Source organism: Balaenoptera borealis (assembly GCF_965194805.1).
Source record: "Balaenoptera borealis genome assembly, chromosome: 4".
In the NCBI taxonomy this organism is placed as follows: domain Eukaryota; kingdom Metazoa; phylum Chordata; class Mammalia; order Artiodactyla; family Balaenopteridae; genus Balaenoptera; species Balaenoptera borealis.
The window spans coordinates 75687806-75703545 of NC_138861.1; the positions used below are offsets into that span (position 1 = coordinate 75687806).

General features: G+C 43.2%; 1 protein-coding gene across 9 annotated transcripts in view; it reads left to right on the forward strand.

The window, feature by feature from the left end:
- The window catches only part of KDR (kinase insert domain receptor), a 101695-nt gene that overhangs the window by 27990 nt on the left and 57965 nt on the right, over positions 1-15740 (forward strand). For 8 of the 9 annotated variants that reach the window (XR_014243984.1, XM_082390064.1, XM_082390066.1 and 5 more), the window contains 12 exons: positions 29-135; positions 564-699; positions 1057-1161; positions 2505-2618; positions 3193-3281; positions 3876-4029; positions 5962-6059; positions 8331-8453; positions 8606-8717; positions 9331-9430; positions 9841-9946; positions 11104-11255. Coding sequence is in view for 8 of the 9 variants with exons in the window: in XM_082390064.1 (XP_082246190.1) it covers positions 29-135; positions 564-699; positions 1057-1161; positions 2505-2618; positions 3193-3281; positions 3876-4029; positions 5962-6059; positions 8331-8453; positions 8606-8717; positions 9331-9430; positions 9841-9946; positions 11104-11255 (1396 nt within the window). In the remaining variant the exon portion in view is untranslated. Of the gene's footprint in view, positions 1-28; positions 136-563; positions 700-1056; positions 1162-2504; positions 2619-3192; positions 3282-3875; positions 4030-5961; positions 6060-8330; positions 8454-8605; positions 8718-9330; positions 9431-9840; positions 9947-11103; positions 11256-11853; positions 14423-15740 lie in introns of those variants that run through there. The other variant, XM_082390067.1, reaches the window with a different exon arrangement.

Genomic DNA, 15740 nt, shown 5'->3' on the forward strand with positions numbered 1-15740 from the left:
TGGTGCTCATTCCTTTGTGTCTTTCCAGGTGCCCAGGAAAAGACAAACTTGGAAGTCATTATTCTAGTAGGCACTGCAGTGATTGCCATGTTCTTCTGGCTACTTCTTGTCATCGTTCTACGGACCGTTAAGCGGGTAACAAAATAATTTCCCTTCCGTCCCATGCACGTTGGTTTTCATGATTAATGAAAGCTGACTGGGGTTCTTTGAGTTGATTCTTCCCATTGTTATTGGCTCAATAGGCGCAATTTTATTTCTATACAATAACCTTCTTACCCACTTGCTTTTGGCTGGACCACTGGGCTTTAATTGATAGAAGCAACAAGAGGAGAAATGGGCTTAGACTGTCTAGTGTAATTAAGATTTAAGAATTAAATTCTGAGCTCATTTGGGGGTCGAGGGGACACTGGGAGCAGAATTATAATAGGACTACTCTCACACACTATGAGCCGTTTAGAAAATGAGACACCAAGAATGGGGCTTCTATAAACAACAATAACAAGCACACGGAACAACAGCCAGATAACAGGGTGTGTGTGACTTGAAGGAGCAATGCTTTCCAGGCCAGTGGAGGGGAACTGAAGACGGGCTACTTATCCATCGTCATGGATCCAGACGAACTCCCCCTGGATGAGCATTGTGAGCGCCTGCCTTATGATGCCAGCAAATGGGAATTCCCCAGAGACCGGCTGAAACTAGGTGTGTTTTCAAGTGATATTAATTTGATATTGGGTTTACCAGGCCATCTCTTCCTCTTTTAGGCTGATGACAAATCTAGTCTATTTAAACGTTGGATCCTGGTTCAGAAAATGCATTCCATCTCTTGAATTTGAGTAATCGTCCATTTAGTCACTTAGAAGTAGGGTCCCTGTATAATCACCCAAAGCAGGACATTTAGAGGGGGAAGAGGGAGGTATTAAATCATTAAGCCAGGACAAGGGGGTCAACTGTACTGTCCATGATAAACTGGGATGTATGGTCACCCTGTCAAGTCAGAATCTTTGCCTATCGCTTCGGTGGTGAAATAGTCCAAGTCTGTTTTGTTGTTGACTCTAGGTAAGCCTCTTGGCCGTGGTGCCTTTGGGCAAGTGATTGAAGCAGATGCCTTTGGAATTGACAAGACAGCAACCTGCAAGACAGTGGCTGTCAAAATGTTGAAAGGTAAAAGCAAAATTCTATGGTGATGTATCCCTCTATCTGTTTCATCCCATCTTTAAACATGATGAAAGGCTTGTATCCGTGGCTCTGTGGCTAGGTGGGCCCACTAGCCAAACATGCAGCCAGACTATACGATGCCTTTGTACAAACTAGATAAAAATTTCCTCTCTTATAGACTCATGCCAGGGTCCACAGCCTGGCAGGCAAAGTTGGGATGGATCTGAGCTCCCCTACCGTCCACCTTGCCTGGGAGCCCTTGCACAGATCACAGCTTGTACAGCTATATTTAGTAGCCCGGCTATAGGAAAAAAATACCTTGGTTACATCAAAACTGTTTTCTTAGTGTACTATAGTGCATTAGTAAGAGAATTACAGACCATCAAGAAACAGAAAAAGAAATTTGATGTAATAAGTAAAAATAGCAGCATGCAAAAAACAGCATGTTCCCTAGAATTGGAATATGTAAAAGATTTTCACATATAAAAGACAATGTGCAAAATAAGAATGGTTGTGCTGGGAAAAAAAGGATTAAGGGGGACATTTTTAAAATTAAAATTTCATAAACAATTGTTAAGCCTAATTGTAATGGAATTCTGGTCTTGCCTTTTTAATTTTGGGGGAGTGATGCGTATAAAGCTCTTTGCTAGAATTGTGATGTGCTTTCATTGATGGAGACAGTGCTACTGACCCTTAGCCAATGGGTCTTGTGCATTTTGAAGGCATCTCTGTCCTTTTGCCTTTTCTCCCTTGTGGCCGAGGAGTATGTAGTTTTGAGGTGGCTCATCAGGGCCTGAGGTGTGGACCATGTCTGTGCATTAGAGGGAAGTGTACCAGTCTGTACAGGATCAAACTCCCAGTCTTAGCCTCATTGGCCTCATGTGCCAAACTGGCTTTGCCAGCTGGCCCTTGTTAAGTTTCCTGCTCGGCACAGATTGGTGGGAACTCCAGCATAGCCCCTAACGCATGAGCAATACATGGTGTTGCTTCCTTACGAGGAAGCACTGAAATAATCAGGCCCTAAGAAGCATAGTAAACCTGATATGTGAAAACCCAGTTTCGTAAAAGGAGAAAAGCTGGGCGTGAGTTCATTTGCAGATGTATTCTCCACTTTGCAAAAGACCTCACAATGGCTTCCTTCAAATATCAAACATTCTGGGTTCACTTAAAGAATTCGATTTAGAATTATAAAGTATAACTTATGTTTGTCTTTTAATGCAGCTAGCCTGTCAGTTGGGTTACAGTTGTATTATCCCTGGAGGGAAAGTTGCACAGATGCACACAGTGTGGCATTAATCCTCGTAAGGTAATGCCTCATGTATGATTTCCCTCTTTGTTTGCATTTGTAGAAGGAGCAACACACAGCGAACACCGAGCCCTCATGTCTGAACTCAAGATCCTCATTCATATTGGCCACCATCTCAATGTGGTCAATCTTCTTGGTGCCTGTACCAAGCCAGGGGGTGAGTGTCTATAGATGGCTCTGGCTGTGGGATTTTGGCATATACTTTTCTGCTGGTATTTGAGGGAAACCACCCAACTCCCATGGCCTTGGTTTCCTTAACTTAGGAAACTTTGGCAGATTCCTATATATAAATATATTTCATGGAGGTTTAATGGGCACTGTAAATTATTCTAGAATGTGAATTAAAAAATACTACAGCATTATAATACAGTTTGCTACTTATGTAATAGGTGTTCAGAAGAGAAGAGTAAACTTCCCTCCAAATTTGAAAACAAAGGACTTTAAGAGTAGTCCCCCCTAAAATGGAGTCATCTCAAGTGATTGTGTTGAAAAGCAAGTGGGTGGATTTTCTTCTGAAATTTTGGTTCGTCTTCTGTGGAATTGCCTTTTGGAAAAAGAAAAGTTACAACATAAGGGAATGCAGCCAGCTGATTTGTATGATCCTGTTTCCAGTGAAAGGATGTAGCCTCTTCTGTGATATTTTCTAGCTCATTGATATATTAAACACTTGGTGAGAAACGAGAGAAAATACAAATACATTTTCTCTTCTTGGTATGCTGTGCTGTCTGCAGGGCCACTCATGGTGATTGTGGAATTCTGCAAGTTTGGAAACCTGTCCACTTACTTAAGGAGCAAGAGAAATGAATTTGTCCCCTACAAGGTATGTCATTTCCTAACTCAACTGTGGTCACGTTGTAAAATGGAGAAAAACTCAAAGTGGTACAGGTTAAGTTTTTTGGTAAAATTCTGCAAAGAAATTGTGAGGAATCTTTTCATGTTACCTCTTGGCTGTTGTAACTTCCTCTTTTACCTTCTGGAGGACACATACCTCTCATGTTTTATTTTTGTGACTAATCTACTGACCCATTATAGATGATGCCAAGGACGGAAAGGTGGGTGTGAGTAAGGGTAGGGAATGACAGGTGGAAGGACAGCTCTGGATTATTCTGTCTCTGCCCTGGCCATATGTGGCCCTATGGAGTGTCAATCCCAGTGTCAAAAGCGCCCTAATGTTGGAAGTGTGTCTGAGTGAAACTTGTAACAAGGCCCTTATCTCTAAGCTAGAAAAGAGATAGGCTTTATGGAAGAAAATCTATTATGTAGAACACTTGCCCAAAATTTCAGCCCAGAGATTCCATGATCCTGAAATTGATGTCTCTCATCTTCTTTGAATAGTTACAATTGTTTCTATAGTTTAACTACATTGGAGAGATTTTCTGGTGTTCAAGGAGTTTGTTCATCGGTTTCCTTATAGACTAAAGGGGCACGGTTCCGACAAGGGAAAGAATACGTTGGGGAGATCACCGTGGATCCTAAACGCCGCTTGGACAGCATCACAAGTAGCCAGAGCTCAGCCAGCTCCGGATTTGTGGAGGAGAAATCCCTCAGTGATGTGGAGGAAGAGGAAGGTACCTGCCATTGCTTCCTCTGCACCGAATGCATGCTCTTGTAGGAACAGACAAGGTGACAGGGTGTTACAACGAACTTTGTCCTGGAAGAGTCCAGTATTACCTAATATTTGAAAGAGACCTAAATTTCTAGGAGGCTTTCATTCAGTCTCCCCAAAAGTGAGGGGCGGAAGGTCTAAATAAGCAGCAGGCTACGTGGTGAGGCAGAGCATGGCTCGCCTGAGAAATCTCGGTCCCCCAGGAGGGCTTAGCAGTTGGCACCAGTCGAACCAATGCTCTTCAAGTCTTGGTTCAACATTTGTCAGCAGGAGAGGCTCAGCGCCACCTTCTGGATGGGCAAAGGAGGCTCTCTGGTGTTTGATCAGCCTCCCCATTGTCCACAGCGGTTCAGTCCCAGCTTGTCTGCTTCACCAGCACAACAGAAGTCCTTCAGTTCATCGTACCCAACCTTCTCCAAGGCAGTGTAGGCATCTGTTGTTTCTACCCCAAGTGGCTTATCAAGTCTTCCATATTTCGTCAGAAGAGTCTTGGTCAATAGACTTTTCTTTATCCACTTATGCTTCCAATGATATTTTAGTGCTCTTTATGAGTGGAGCTGTGTTCCCAGCCTAACTTTCAGGACCTCTTCCAGCTTCAGGATACGCTGTATATCTGCTTCCCGCAGAAGGAGCAGACAGCTCTGTGGAGGTGGAGATGGGGCTTCCTGACATTTGGGTCTTCTTGAGGCATGAGCTTAGAAGGATTCAATCATGAAATAGTGGAAGAAACCTGCTTCTGTTCCCTTTGACATGAGGCCATAGAGAGAACTTAAAACTGACTTCTTTCCCATAGAAGCCAAGCAGGCGGTGTGAGGCTAGAACTTGGTCTAGAAAAGCGTGGGGAGGTTGTCTGGACCTCACATAACTGGGTGCACGCTGAGTGGAGCCACTTCTGCCCCGTCCTCTCTCTCACAGAATGGTGGCCAGAGAGCCGGAAACCCAAGGGCTTGAGGGAGTCAGTCGGAGTAGAGGGGTCATTGGCCCAGAATTTTGCCTCCATTTCTTCATCTGGAAAATGAAAGTGTTTCACTAATTATTCATGGAGAGCCCTCCAGCCCTGAACGTAGAAAGTCGCTGAGAAAAAGTTTCGTAGTCTTTTTAATACTTACAAGGTTATTATTACAACTGAGTTTTCATTTGCTCTGGTATTTGTCTTCAGGAAAGAAGCCATGTCTTATCTTATCTGACCAAAGTTAAGCGATCATGTTGAAATGCCCATTAATGTCTTAGTGTTTCTTTGTACTAGTTGCCCGGAAGTGAATACCACAAATTTAACGTAAATTCATCTTTCTCTCGATGTTCCTGCTGTCTCTCATTCGTATCCTTGAAGGAAAAAAGCATCCTCACAGGCCAGCTTTAATGTGTTTACAGCCCTTTCTCAGTTTAAAAGTGAGAGAAGTAAATATATTTCCGGTATTTTTAGTTAGCCATTGTAGATTATGGTTTGACCTTTGGCCTTTGTCCCAGGACAAAGCCTGGAGAGAAAAGATTCAATGACCCTGGATATTGTTGTTTTATTTTTAGAGTTCTTGATATGAAAACTATTGTTTATCCCTCTGAGTATATGAAAAGAACACAACACTTTAAAACAGCAAATTTGTAAAAGCCTGCTTTTACCCCCGTGTTATCTATGCCAGTTTTTCCTCCATTTTGCCTCCTGGATTTGTTCGTCCAATTTGGCTAAAATGGAAAAACCAATATTTTTGCTAAGGGGTATGATGAAGGCTAATAATATACCAGGATTCAGCATACTTACAGAAGATAGAAGCACTTTCTGTCTGCTTCTATTTCCTGAAATTTAACTCCCAATTTTTAAAATGAAGATTGCTCTATCAAACTTACAAACAGTTTCTGGCCGAAATACCAATCTCTGTCCTCCTGCGTCTTCTGACAGTTTCTGAAGATGTGTACAAGAACTTCCTGACCTTGGAGCATCTCATCTGTTACAGCTTCCAAGTGGCTAAGGGCATGGAGTTTTTGGCATCACGGAAGGTGAGACAAAGTATCTCTTCATATCACAGATTTGCAAATGAGGTGTTCAGTGCCAGCCATTGGTGTTTGGGACTGTAATTCATTCACCACTGCTGGAGCACTGTTAAGAGAGCTCTACTGAGGAGGCCCCATTTCTGCTCATTAAAGTGGTATTAGGAATTCGTGAAATTAATTCATGTGATAAATACCTACTAAGTGCAGGCAGTCTTCTGAGCGCTAAGGACACTGTGTGAGCAAATAGGCAAAACTCTCCACCTTCATGGAGATTATGTTCTAGTGGGTGGAACAAACAATATAAACAAGTGAAATGCCTGGTAGGCTAGATGGGAGTAAGTACTGTGGAGAAAAATCAGCAGGAAAGAGTTATAGAGTATACAGGAGCGTTATTTTCCTGTGGGCATATACCTCTCTCTTTGTGTACATTGATTTTAAACCAAGGGGACACGCAAGGCTTTAGGGGAATGTGCATTTGAGTAATGGCCTAGAAGAGGTGAGGGGCTGAGCCTTGCAAATATCTTGGCACAAGTCTGTTTTTCATTTCTTTGACATTCATCACCATCCATCAAAAAGTATTTGGTAGTAGCATAATTAGAAACCAGGAAGGACAGGCTTTAGATGAGAGCGATTGAAAGAGCTAAAATTAGAAAAGTAGGCCAAACAAAGGCTGAGGTGGGTACGTGACAAGTTACAAACATTCCAAAGGTTGTAAACACTGTGGAGGCACCCCTCGGTAAAATGGATGGTTTTACATTAAACAAGAAAAATTCAGATTAAGTATCAGGAAAAATTATCAGTTGACAGAATGCAGTTGCTGCAGCCTACCTGGGGGAGAAAGACGTAAAGTTTTTACTTTGTGTTTTTTTCCTAAATTAGAGTGAAATCCCTCACCCATGTCTTTTTCTGGAGTTTAAAGCTTGTCACCGCTTTCAGAGCCTCAGGATCTCCGAGGTTTCTGCCCAGGACCTCTTGTCTTCTGTCTTCCAAGGGGAGGGGAGAGAAGTGGGATCTTAGAGGATTTTTCCAAAGAGAAAGGCCCTTTGCCCTTCTTGAAGATTCTGATTTTATTTTATTATTTTTTAAAGGCCAGAGCCTGGCATTTAGTCAGGGTTCCTTCGATGGGGAAGGGAATGAGGGGTGGAGGGGGATCCTTTTACTTCCCTTGCATCTACCAGCTGAATTTCTTGAATACCACCTGGTTGCTTAAAAAAGGAAGCTCTTCGGTTCGGGGCAAAGTAGGAAGGACTGTGTTTTTTGGAGTCTCCTGTCTTGATCGATCACGCCAGACAATGTGCTTTTTAAAAAAAAAATTTTTTTTAATAGAATTTTTAAAGGTTACACTCCATTTGCAGTTATTACAAAATATTGGCTATATTCCCTGTGTCGTACAATACATCCTTGTGCCTCGTTCAGAGGAAAGTGCTCTACAGATGTGAGGTGTAAGGGGGTCCGTAATGCCTGGCTCACACATCACTCCTCCACTGACATAAGAATTCTCATCTAAGCCTTTCATTCATTTCTCAACGTTCCCCGAGACTCTTGTTCTCTTATAAATCTATCAGGTGGAGATAAAGCTGCTTAGGGTAGGAAGTTACATGAAGGTAGGGGGATACAGAGAAGAGAGAAACTGAGGAACAGAAAAGAATAGAAGGAAAGCCAAGGAGAATTCGCTTTTCCTTTTTCGTGTACCAGAGAATCCCCTTGACTAGTGAGAGGCTGAGAGTGCTTTCATAGACCTCCACGATAAGCCAGCGCTTTGAAAACAGGGTGAGCCCCACTGGGAATTGTTTCTCAGAGCTTGTCCAGCTTCGGTTACGTATGGAATAGAGAAACCAACAAAGGGCACCAAACCGAGGAGAGCCCCTTGTTTCTGATTTCCGTGCATTCATTCAAAATAAACCCCATTCTAGGGCCTCCTTAGAATAACACCTTTTAACCGTATATGGTGCCAGGCAAAAGGGACGTGTGGATGTGACCAGAAACACATTCTTAATTGTGTCCAAGAGAAGTCTATTTATGACTCCATCAGCATGCTATAACTTATTTAATTCCAGAGTCTGGGGCTGTTTATGGAATAAGCAGATGTGTGTCTCAATGAAACTTACAGACTTTTTTCCGGAAGAGTTGATAAAAGATGTTTAACCCAGTGCTTGTTAATCAGTTGGTTTTCTAATGTGGGTTTTTTTTTTTTTCTTTTTTTTAAACCATGAGGTCACAACAGATGTAGAAGAGATCAGTTATGTTGAGTCCTAATGCACACGATTCTTTTTGCAGTGTATCCACAGGGACCTGGCAGCGAGAAACATCCTCTTGTCGGAGAAGAATGTGGTTAAAATCTGTGACTTTGGCTTGGCTCGGGATATTTATAAAGACCCAGATTATGTCAGAAAAGGAGATGTAAGTTTCAGAGATGCACCCAGTGATCTGTTAAGTTGCAGAATTCAAACTCCTCTCAGCAAGCCTCAGGACCTGTGTCCAGGGACAATGGAAGCTTTTCCTTCAGATATGTGATAAGTTGGGTTCTCATTCCTTGTCTTCTACCCCCGTAGGCTCGCCTCCCTTTGAAATGGATGGCCCCAGAAACAATTTTTGACCGAGTGTACACAATTCAGAGTGACGTGTGGTCTTTTGGTGTCCTGCTCTGGGAAATATTTTCCTTAGGTAAGTTCCTTCTCTTTGTCCCTCCATCCATACTCCAAATAAAATGATAAAATTCAGGGACCCCAGTACGCCTTTCCCTCTCCTGTATTCCACCTTTATCGGATGAAACTTACTTGGAAGCTTTGGGTTGTAAAACCTAAAAAAAGAAAGAAAGAAAGAAAGGAACAAAAGATATATATGTGTGAAAATGTATTGAAGAATCAGGCTCAGGGCTTTCTGCAAGAGAAAATCAAATCAATAAGGCACCATTCCTCAGGACAGGAATAAAGATGCCGACGTAGAGTGGACTTGAGGACACGGGGAGGGGGAAGGGTAAACTGGGACGAAGTGAGAGAGTGGCATGGACTTATATATACTACCAAATGTAAAATAGATAGCTAGTGGGAAGCAGCCGCATAGCACAGGGAGATCAGCTCGGTGCTTTGTGACCACCTAGAGGGGTGGATAGGGAGGGTGGGAGGGAGACGCAAGAGGGAGGAGATATGGGGATATATGAATATGTATAGCTGATTCACTTTGTTATAAAGCAGAAACTAACGCACCATGGTAAAGCAATTATACTCCAATAAAGATGTTAAAAAAAAAATAATGCCCCATTCCTGTTTTATTCTAGGTGCTTCTCCATATCCTGGAGTAAAGATTGATGAGGAATTTTGTAGGAGATTGAAAGAAGGAACTAGAATGAGAGCTCCTGATTATACCACACCCGAAATGTAAGACTTTACAAGTATTTTTCTATCCTCCTTCTTTGCTCACAAAAATTCTCCCAGCCTAGAAGACTTTCCATTATATGTACCTCCTTCGTGGCCCAGTTTGTGTCTTACTTCTCCCTTGAAGTCTTCCTTGATAATCTCAAGCACAGAGTCATCCTTCTTGAAATGACAGCACTTTATCTATACCAACCAGTCAGTTTTTACTAGATGTTGATTTATGATGTTTCCTTTTCTATACACACTTGATGCTCCAAGTGTAGGGTTCTGTGTTTTACGTAGTTTCGTATCCCTCTTTAGCATCTTGGCTCATGGTGGACTCTTTATAAATATTTACTCATTCAAGTGCTTATTTTCAGCATCAGATTAGGAGGAAAGAGGCGGTTAATGACATCAGTGTTTTGCTTCTCTAGGTACCAGACCATGCTTGACTGCTGGCATGGGGAGCCCAATCAGAGACCCACGTTTTCAGAGCTGGTGGAACATTTGGGAAATCTGTTACAAGCTAATGCTCAGCAGGTTTGTGACCTCCATCCAAGAAACTTCTACAGAGAGTACATAGGTGTCCAGGGCTCGTCTGCTGCCTAGACCTTCTCATGGCCACAATACTGTCCTCTCAGCCACTGAATCCAAGGAGCCATATTCTTCCAGATCTGAGCAGTAATGTTTTTCTAAAAGTCCTAATTACCTTTTTGACAGATGAGATCCTAATTCATAACCTGGGAGCTGATCACTTTTATTTTTTACTGATGTATATTGTGGTGTCTTCAGAGGCTCTTATAAAGTAAAAAAGCAAACAAACAACAAACAAAACCAAAAAACAAAGAAAACAAAACCTAGTTGATCAAGTGAATATCAACAGTGGACAGAATTTCAAGGAATTTTAAATCCATTCTTCAAGCAAAAACACATCTGAACCCTGCAAAATTGATGTTTTTTTTTTCCCTCTGTAAAATCCCAGGCCCTCATAACTTCCATTGGAGGATTTTAGACTGGTAGCCTTTACTATTAGAAAGTTACTTAATCTCCAGTCAACACCTCTTACTACAGTGAATGGAAGCCAATTTCCTCCTGCTGTTCTTTTAAACAGGTGGGGGACAATGGGTCAACTCTATTTTTATCGATAAACCTTCCAAACATTTAGAGGTATCAAATTGCCCTTTATTTCTTTCTCTTGATGAAATAGTGTTAAGTTCTGCAACCTTTTCTCAGTAGACCCATTTTCCTGAACATTTACTGCCTTTCTTTAGACTGTCATCAGTTTTCCCATTGCCTTGAAGCGTAGACGCTAAAATTGGATGACATGCCCTTTAAAGGACCCAGCTCGTGTAGATAGGACTATGTGAAGAAACGATTTCTCAGCTCTGTGGAGCTCTGCCTGTTCTGTTCCATCTGTAACCACAACCCGTTTTGTCTTCATTATAGCCATAGTGCTCTGTGGTCCCCTTACTCATCTTGTTTTTTGTTAGATCCTTTAATATACTTCCATCTACACATAGCTTTTGAGTGCCCTTTTGTTTTTGACAAGCCATTTTTAAAGTTGTCTTAAAGTTTTACATTCAGATATGAAAGCCACATTCCCCATAAACAAGAAGCCCCAATGGCCTTTGTTTTTCATGGAAAGGCTCTTGAAGGACTGAAGCCATAACAATAGCACTGTGTGTTTATTGTTTCAGGATGGCAAAGACTACATTGTTCTTCCCATATCAGAGACTTTGAGCATGGAAGAGGATTCGGGACTCTCTCTGCCTACCTCACCTGTTTCCTGTATGGAGGAAGAGGAAGTGTGTGACCCCAAATTCCATTATGACAACACAGCAGGAATCAGGTACGGTCTAAGGTCAACATCCCCTGGGGGAGGGAGCTTCAAGGTCATCTTGGGGAAGGGGATGGAGGAAGGACATCGTGTAAAGTTGCTGCATTTCACTTGCACATTCACCCTTCGCCCTGAGAGGTCCTCCTTGAAGAGGGCCTGGGTAGGTGAGTCTCTTTCCATCTGTGGTCCACATTGCTGCCTAAGCTCTTCCTTTCAGAATTCTAAGCCCTGCAGCTGCAAATAGCTGGAATGCCACAGTTTGTTAATCTCCAGAAAAAGAGACCAATTTTACAAAGACATCTGTATTTAAATTATCCCCATGTACTCTTTTATTAATGTGAATTAAATGGCTTAGGAAAGATTCAGGAAGGAAGAGTTCTATGCATTTATGAAAACAGACCTTTGCCTCTCTGGCTGGGATACAGTGTGCCATGGGGATGCGTCCTGAGTTAGACTGGGCAGCACAACTTCAGAAGCCCATCCCAAGTCTGATTTTCAGCATTTTATTTGCATAATGGGACTGCTGGGCTTATTTAAAACACATGCACTGCCGTATTTTCCTGATTTGTAGAGGGGTCCTAAAGGCAGCTTTCTTTTTATTCTCTCCCAGCACCTGTGCATAAGGAAAGAGTTGGTATGGTTTCTACAATGTCATATTAAAATTGCCTTTTACTAAGCCTGGAACTACTTCACTTTGCTTTGTTTTGGGTATCTTCCTCCTGTAACCAGACCCCTGGCAGCATGAGCCCAGCCTGCCCCCTTGACTGTGCTCTGGCTGCAGGGGGGGGGCCATGGAGTGCTAGCCTTTGGCCGGGTTGCCAGAGGGCAGGTGGGGAGTCACGCAGGACGGTTTGCCCTGTGGACTTGCACAGGGAGGGCAGCAGGAACGCTGCCGTGGGAGAGAAGAAAGCTCATAGTGGGAAGAAGCCACCTCGTAAGCTGTCCATTCCATTTGTGTCAAGAACTTACAGCATTTTTAGGGCTTCCCCGGTGGTGCAGTGGTTGAGAACCTGCCTGCCAATGCAGGGGACACGGGTTCGAGCCCTGGTCTGGGAAGATCCCACACGCCGCGGAGCAACTAGGCCCGTGAGCCACAACTACTGAGCCTGCGCGTCTGGAGCCTGTGCCCCGCAACAAGAGAGGTCGCGATAGTGAGTGGCCCGCGCACCGCGATGAAGAGTGGCCCCCGCTTGCCGCAACTAGATAAAGCCCTTGCACAGAAACTAAGAACCAACACAGCCAAAAATAAATAAAATAAATTAAAAAAAAAAAATCTAGTGGTTCTCAAAGTGTGGTCCTGGACCAGCAACTGGGAATCATAAATTCTAAAAGAACTTTCAGCATTTTTCAAAGAACTTTTTCTTACCAGATTTTGCCAAAGTTAGGCAAGGTAGATACTATTACCTTTTGATGTAGATGTTGAACGTGAGTGTCAGAGCAGTTACCTGGGGAGAATACAATATTGTGGTTAAAGATCCAGATTTTAGAGTCAGATGGAACTGGGTTGGATTCTCAAGTCTGCTCTTCGCAGCTGTGACCTGGGGCAAATTTTCACCGTGACCCAGGCAAGGACATTGCTGGTGTTGTACAAAAATGATGACTTTGAGAATTACATGGTATAATGAGTTTCTAAGTGCCTGGCACCTAGAGAACACTCAATAAATGGTAGCAATTAAGTGAGCTGCTTAAAATCACATCCCTGGGATGAATCCAGTTCCTCTGATATCTAACTCAGGGCTGTTTTCTCCCATACCAAGGAGGGGGCCTCAAAGAGAAAGAGGAATGAAATGAAAACCTATAGTTCCACCCCAACGTTTAAAAAGTCCTTGTTCAAGTTCAGCTGGCCTTCTGGTGTGGTAATTATTCCTGAAACACTGTTGCCTTCTGCATTATCAGAAAGCCATTTGATCGTGAGCTGTGTTCCTTGGGTTTTTCTGTGACCAGGTGGGGTGAGGACCTAAGCCGGCAGCCTGTTGGCTTACTCAGGCGCTTTGCGTGTGGCGCTGAGAGTCGATGAAGTCACGTATGTGTAATGGAAGTGCCAAATGCGATGCTGGATCTGAAACAGGGCTGCCAACATGTATCCCCAGAGGCGTGGACAAATGCGACACCACACTCCCAACACAGGCCTGGCTCCTATTTTCTGTCTGTGATTTTTGAATTGGTCTTTCCAGTCCAGTTTCTCTTTTATCCAGCTGTAATTTGAAAACTAAAATGGAAATTGGAATCGTTTGTCTGCATCCCCACTCGACCCCCTCCACCTTTTTGCCTTTACTAAAAATAAGGCACCACGATCACATTTTAATCGTCCAGGTTAAAGAAAAGGCAGAATCGAGGCATCTGCACACAGCACATTTCACTTGGATGCTCTCTTGTGTTCTGCTTCCCTGGGGAAGAGGAAGTGAGGCTGGGGTGCCTCTCAAGGGACTTGTGCTCTTATCTTCCAAGAGCCAAGGAGTCTTTCTCACTTGCTTCCTCATAATTTTCAATTTCATTGCATTATAAATAGAGCTGGACAGAGACATCCCTGTGGGAGCCAACCTCCTGATTTTTTGCCCCTTTATTTTTAAAATATTTGTTCAGCATTTATTTAGAGAAGAGGCTGAGAGATATGTGGGGGAAGGGTGAGGAGGAAGGACCACTAGTGTCTAGACTTAGGTTTGTCTCTAATTTCCCCTGTGGATCAGCTCTGGCCCCAAGTTTGCATGCTTCCTGCAAGAAAACACATCTTAATTGGACTCATCATTCTTGGAGGGCAGTTTGGGGACCATCTGCAGTTGCTCCACCAATTCCCCTGGGAATTTCACCTCCCACTCCAAGCAGCTTATCAAAGATCTCTTTTCAATTCTCTCCCAGAGAAAGGTTCTGGCACATACCTTTTTTTTTTTTTCATTTTCGTTAATTGCTAGCGATGATTTAAATGCTCCTTGTAGATTGATGCCTGGGACAGCCTGCTGGCTAGATATTCCTGAATTTGGCTCTGATATTAGACTGCTTGAAATGAAACTGTCCTTTCTGCACCTTTTGTCTATCTTTTTTTTTTTAACATCTTTATTGGAGTATAATAGCTTTACAGTGGTGTGTTCGTTTCTGCTGTATAACAAAGTGAATCAGCTATACATGTACATATATCCCCATATCCCCTCCCTCTTGCATCTCCCTCCCACCCTCCCTATCCCCCCTCCCCCCCCCCCGCCCCACCGCATGGTCAGTGCACACATGGGAGAGAGCAGGGCTGTGCGCATACTAGGTGCTCAGTAAAGACTTGGGCAATCTTCACTGCTCTCTTCTTCCTTCTCCTTCCTAATGCTTTTCCAAGGGCGTCAATGTGGAATAAGGTAAAAACAAACAAAAGCAACCCTGCATGGGCTCTAGAAACCTAAGTTTGAACCCCAGTTCTAGCTCTTTCCTCCCTAAGCCTTAGCTTCCTCATTTCCATATAGGAAATAATGAAAACCTATTTTGTAGTTTTGTGAAGAGCAGTTGCAATGATGTCCATGAAAATGCCTTGTCAACTGTGAAGGGCCGAGCAATGTTTATTATTATTGGGCTCAGAAATCAAGGAGCTGGCCTTTCTAAGGCAGCTGCATTACAGCCCAAATACCTCTGGAATCTGTCCACTTCTCCAGACCTTGTGGGCATCACCTTTCTTTAGTCAGGCTGCTCTTCTTTCTCCTAGATAATTGCAACAGCCTCCCGATTGGCCTCATGGCCTCTGGTCTTACCCTCCTCAGCCCAGAGTCATCTTTCTAAAGGGCATATCTGACTTTGTCAATCTCCTGCTTAAACTCCTTCAGTGACTGCTCATTGCCCTCAAGATAATAATCCAGATATTCCAGTTATGTGATTTTGGACAAGTTCCTTGACCTTTCTATGTCCTAGTTCCTCATCTGAAGTTGGGATAATGATATCCACCTAGAGAGGTACCATTTGTGGAGATGCCATGAGACAGTGGTTGAGGAGCATTTAGCACAGTGCCTGGCACGTGGGAGAGTCTCAATAAAGGATTCCTGAATGAGTGAATGAATGAATGAATGACTATGGTACCAATAATTTTTGGTAACCACCACTTTTAGGGACTGGACTTAGGAGAAGTAGGCTTTTCTCTCTACTTTACATCATGTCCTCTTTCCTGTGGAGTTTCCTGAGTGAGGATGTCATTGGTGAACCCCGTTCTCTCTTCTCTGTAAGAGGAGGAACCAGCCTCCTGGGGCAGGGGAGGGAGACTTAGTTTCCATTATCCTTCTTTGCCCAAATGAGTCCTCTCTTCACTTGATCACAGAAAACACACGGAATATATAATATATCCAGAAGGCCGTCTAAAGTGGGAAGTATGCTGGGATAAGAGTGAAGAGTGAATTTGCTGTCCCTTCCCATGAAAAGGACTTTCCTTCTCTCCACTTGGGCTGATTTTAACAGAAAATCAGACTCACCCAAAGTCACATAGTAGGGAAGGAACACCCTTAGGGAACAGGTGATGTGTTGTTTTGATGTGAC